Here is a 5,907-nt window from a genome sequence, read left to right on the forward strand (position 1 = left end):
AGCAAATAATTACGCTGTTTGATTTTAGATGGATGATGGTCGTGGGATCGACTTATGGGGCTTTCGCTAATGGTACTCGATTAACAATTCAATGTTATTTATTACAAGCTACAAATAAATTGAGATGAGTTTCCTAAAAGTCCTTACAGAATATTATATTACTTTCATAACAATTTGTGAACTAACCCGAAACAATAAAATATTTTCGATAAATACGAAGAACCCAAGTATAACTTTTACCATAATATTATGGTCAAATTGGCATTTTGGCCGCATTTATTTATATTATTACTTAAGTTACGGCATGAAAACTTTCATAGATTAAATTAAAGTAAACGTTAACAATAACAACAATGTGAGGTGCTACGCCGCAGCGGCCAGCTACGCGCAAGCGTAGGCCGTAGCTGCCGTAGCTAACAAAATATTTTATTATAGTTCAATAATAAGAATGTTATTTAAATTTATTTAATCTCATTTATACAGGTGTAACAAAACTTCAGGGTGTGTACGACGTACGTGTTCCTTGTAGAGAGTTCACTGTGAAAGTAGCAGTGCTGAAAGACCAAATTTTTTTTTACTTTTGTATGGGGAAACTCGTGACGCTCGCGCCCTTGCCCATACAAAAGTGAAAAAAATAATTCGTCTTTCAGCGCTGCTACTTTCAAAGTGAACTCTCTACAAGGAACACGTACACACCCTAAAGTATTATCACTTATTTTTGTTACACACTGTATAATATAATTAATTTGAATAATATCTATTCTTGTTAGATTTATTTGCCATAGAATCTAATAAGAATTTCTGAAGAAGAATTGCTGACGTAATCGTGCGGTATTTCCGCCGCGGAACTTCGGCATAGTGTGTTTAGACACAGGTTCGTTATCTGCCTAGGAACCAACATCTCTGATAGTACTATTATTATTATCTGATCAAAAGTCTAACCACTAACATGCCTTAGATCAAAATATGTTCGGCAGTTTTTGCGTAAAGTGCATAACATACAAACTGTCTATCACTCTAATAATGTCGTGATGTAATAGTATGACGCGAACTATGACTATAGTTTCATCAATCATCAAATCTTTTGCATTTATAATAAGTTATTTCAAATATACGAGAAATGCAAGTCACTTTTCAATTATCTACGACTGGGGAGTGCATCAGGGTGCAAAAATTTCACCAGCATTTGTCGAGTATTTTAATAACGACAATGTTGTCGTTAGGTATGTTAATATGCGGAACCCCGGGCGTTCCCTAGAGAGAGATAATGGCATAGCGACCCCTAATAACGAATAAAAATACTCGAAATAATTGGAATATCTTAAATCTTAGAAAACTATTAGAGTGTAACTCACACTCTGACTGACTGATAAGATGTAGAAAATAAAATAAAAATTAATTAAAAAGTGAAAATCAGCCTAAAGTATTCTATATAACCTTTAAAAAGACTAAACCTAAAAGATCTCTGCATTTCTGAATCTTTGTTTTTTCTTTTCTTTTATTTCTGGGAAAATTTGAAACAAATATTTTCAGAAAGTCGTACCTGCCGGATCGGGAACTAACCCGGCGAGAAGAACCAGCTTATGAAACTCGCACGGGCTCAAAAGTAGATGCGTATTGGCAATAGAAAAATTTAAAACTACAATTATGATTTAAGTACAATAAGAGTTAACTTAAATTACCGATATTTAGTAAGTAGTATTTTATACTATGTTTATTTTATATATGGCAAGCTTTAGGGGAGGCCTATGCTGAAAAGCAAGTCAATCTTTGTGTAACTGGTGTCAATAATTGAAAATCAATATATTGTAATGTTAATAATATTGTCAAATAAAGGCTATTATTATTATTATTATTTTATACTATTAATACTTACGGTATAAATTTTATTATCACTACCTACATAGTATAAAACAAAGTCTTTTTTTTCTGCCCTCTTGTCCCTTTGTTCCCTTTAATCTTTAAAACTACGCAACGAATTTTGATGCGGTTTAGATCGAGTGATTTAAGAGAAAGGTTTGTAAGTATAATACCTGATATCCATTAAATAGTGGAGAAATAGGTAATGTTATTTTTGAGGTTTCTGATGTGATGTCGTAAATAATTACATTTTTTCCGCTTACATTGCAAACGCAGGCTGAACCCTACGAGATTTATCAAAATAATGTACTAAGTATTGTATACAATGAAAAGGTCTACAGAAAACTCCGCGATGGTATATATCTATCTCTTATGGATATCCCACAATTACAGTATTTTGTCATTTACTTTTTACGACAAATGGCTAATTTTCGGAGCGATCCTTATTAAATTAAATACTTTAAATACATTGTCGATTTAATATACATCTATAGACTATATACATCCCTTTACAGCATAATATGTTTTAAATTTTAAATGAATATTTTCGAAGATATTATAGATTTAAAAATTGCGGGCCGTATCGTTTGCGGCGGTACCGGACAAAGCGGGCCACGGGCAGTAAGTAATGAATATAAATCAAAACTACTGGGTCGATTTTAATATTTTTTTCAGTGAGTGACATAGGATAATTATTTTATACCCGTGCAAAGCCGGAGCGGGTCGCTAGTAAATATAAGTTATAACAGGAGTTGTAAAATATTAAGTTGGTGAAAGGAAAAAAAGGTTAGTTGGTATAAAATTCATTTATTTGCTAACAAGCGGTAAATTTTTATCAAAAATATTCATCAAAACTGACTTTTTATAAATTATTATTTACAACTATTTACATTTAAAGCTTATATCTTAAGGTTTACATTAGTATATTTTATCAAAAATAGTTTTTACAATCGGTAAAGCAAGCACAAGCAATTTTCACAGTTGGTTTTTATTACGATTCTAATAAATTGTTACAAAAATACAACATTTCTAGAAGTATACATTTTCCCAAACTTAGTGTCCATATTTTACATAAGTTTAGAACTGTTTTTACGAACCTTATGCCTTTCAGATTTTCAATAACTATTTTTATGAACTGAAGTAAGAATATCAAGAATAATACAATACTATCGGCGCAGGTCCACAATATTTTTTTGTTTCAAATTTTCATTTAGACGAAGGGGACATAATTTGAAATTTAATAAACCGAAACTCAATTACAAATTTTGACAAAATAATTGTACTTATATTTAAATTATTTAAATAAGTCTCGGGAAACTTTGTAATGTAATTAGATACCTACAACCTAAATTGTAAATTTTAAAATTAATTTAGAACAGTTCTCGAATCCACCATTCACTCAAATCACTTGAATTCTTCCAAAACACACTTTGTTTTCTTCAGCAGCTTCTAGATTTCATTCTTTAGCTTCAATAAACCACGCTTTATTTTCATAAGCGATCAAGAATATCTCGTTAGGTTCTGCGCTTGGAATTGTGTTTCATGATCACTCACCACATCTATGTGCTCCTGGTCGTTGTCACAGGATTCGGATGAGTTTTTGGATGAGCAGGACGACTTGCAGCAGCACTTCTTAGTTCTGCCGTCGGCTACCGGACTCTCCTCCTTCTTCAATTTAACGCGGCGGTTCTGGAACCAGATCTTCACTTGCTTCTCTGATAGCTTGAGACGCGAGGCGATCTCTATTCTTCTCAATCTGGACAGATACATGTTCATCGCGAATTCTCTCTCTAACTCCAAAAGTTGGGTCCCGGTGAACGCGGTTCGGATGCGCTTACTGGAGTCTTCTTTGAGCGGCAGGCGTTTTAACTCCTTGGAGTAACCTGGAAGCAGTTCTTCTGGATGAGCGAGCGGTGGGCTCGGCGTGGCGTTTCTACCATCACTGGATAGGGACGGAGATCGTTGTCCTTGGCTCTTAGCCGGTGACACTGCTTTATACGGGTGGTACGGTGAAAGGGACTTCTTTCTTCTGTTCACAAAATTGATCGGCTCCTCCTCCGTCTTCACAAAGGGCTCCTGCCTCATCTCGGTCGGCTGCTCGTAGAAATCCGGCCGCGGGATTTGATGGAGCAGGGGATATCTGAAGTTGAGGTGCTCCAAAAACGGTCGGAACAGCTCGGGAGCTCGCTGCTGGTGTAGTCCCAGAGACAGGAGGTTGAAGCCGCTCGTGTAGGGGTATGGCGCGAACTTGGGCCTCTCGAAGCTCATGGTGTAGGGCTGCTCCTTCTTCTCCTTGGGCTCGCTGATGAGGGTGTCTACTAAGAAGGATCTGGACATGGCTGGCGGCTGCGGCGTGTGCGCTGCGACTGACGGACCGGGGTGGCGGGCGCAGCTACCATACCTACCCCCACCGCACCACCCCATTGTGATCGCACAATGGGGTCGCATTTTGGCAATCACTAGGCCCGGCCCACCCCTTTGTCGGGCCGGCACAAAAAACTTTTATTATCATGAATGAAGTATTTTACTGGCTATGAATAATTTCGTATGTCTGTCTGTCTCATTAAATACAATTTGGGGTACTTATTGGTGTTCTGTTTTCATTATTTTCGAACTGTTGCTTTATGCGAACGCGGAGGGTGAATTAGGTTCGCGACGTCTTTTATTGATGTGAATTGAGAATATCACTGTGAGTACTCTTCATGGTTTTAAATCGAGTTTTGAGTGCGCGTCAATGACAGATTATAATGGGAACATTACGTTTATAAAAGTTGGGTTACTTTTTAACCGACTACCAAGAATGGTTCTTTGTTTGGCTGCATACGTGTTACATATTTTTTTTCTTAACGACAAATGATATGTGAAGAACTCTACACAGTTATAATGTAGAGGTACTTACAGTAATTCATAATATTACTTTTGCATCATTGTACAGTATTAAATATACTGAGCTGAAACCTTTGTTTAACCTTTACAGTCCAACCAATCTTGATACTTAATAAAATGCAAATATCAAACTATTCCCATCCTTCGAATTAATTAAGTATGAATACCCTCGCCGTACACGCACGTGATTTTGATACTCGAAGGGTGGCCCAGGCCCCGCCCATAGTTGTAACGTATTAAAGGGCCGGGTTATTTGTAAGTATGTAGCTCTAAGTGCTGTATGATTGGTTTTGTAATATAATTATTAGCTGTAACCGGTTTGAACTAGATTGGACTGGATTTCTCAGGGCTTACATCTTTATTACAACCCTCTTTGATACTTGAAATTTAGATTACATGTTACTTAATGCTAGCTTTTATTAAAGTGCTATAGTGTAAGGGTATTGCTGTAGTATAATATTTATATTGTAACGATAAATTAACATTTTTTTTTTTAAATTTAAGCGAATATTCATAATATTCTATTCACCTAGGGACGGAGAACTTTTCTTACTCCCCACTTTTCTGCAACTGCTTTCCAGCTGAGAAAATGGAAAGCTTATATTTAAAACATTTCTTGACTTTGTCTGAAATAGGGTGTTTTATTTTCGCGAAAATGGTACCTAATGAGTTTAATTTTGTAATGCGTGAGTCGAAGTCTTAGGCCGAAAATATTATGTCCTGAAACTGTTTTGTATTTTACGCCTGAGTGTAATTTGAATACTATGGCGCAAACTACGACGAAAGGCTTGTTTAAGTGCACGCTGACCGTCGGTACCGAAATGTATACAGTGTGTAACAAAAATAAGTGATAATACTTTAGGATGTGTACGTGTTCCTTGTAGAGAGTTCACTGTGAAAGTAGCAGCTCTGAAAGACGAAATTTTTTTTTCACTTTTGTATGGGCAAGGGCCCGAGCGTCACGAGTTTCGCCATACATAAGTGAAAAAAAGTTGGTCTTTCAGCGCTGCTACTTTCACAGTGAACTCTCTACAAAAAACACGTACACACCCTAAAGTATTATCACTTATTTTTGTTACAACCTGTATATATTATGAAATATCAACGTAGTCGTTATTCAAAAACGCTTCCTAAACTTTCATACATTTCAGCCCATCATCA

The 5,907-nt window shown here is 36.1% G+C and overlaps 1 protein-coding gene across 1 annotated transcript; it reads right to left on the reverse strand.

Annotated features, from left to right (window-relative positions):
• Positions 1–3,360: 3,360 nt before the first annotated feature.
• LOC121733983 (GS homeobox 1-like) lies at positions 3,361–4,197 on the reverse strand. Its single transcript, XM_042124398.1, has one exon. It carries the CDS (start codon positions 4,195–4,197, stop codon positions 3,361–3,363), a length of 837 nt encoding a protein of 278 aa, XP_041980332.1.
• Between the last annotated feature and the right edge of the window lie 1,710 nt (positions 4,198–5,907).

The sequence above is a fragment of the Aricia agestis genome, chromosome 14 (assembly GCF_905147365.1).
Source record: "Aricia agestis chromosome 14, ilAriAges1.1, whole genome shotgun sequence".
NCBI classification, from domain to species: Eukaryota; Metazoa; Arthropoda; class Insecta; order Lepidoptera; family Lycaenidae; genus Aricia; species Aricia agestis.

Bases quoted from the DNA above. Each gene is read 5' to 3' on its own strand.
- LOC121733983 (XM_042124398.1), bottom strand. From the start codon at position 4,197: ATGTCCAGATCCTTCTTAGTAGACACCCTCATCAGCGAGCCCAAGGAG.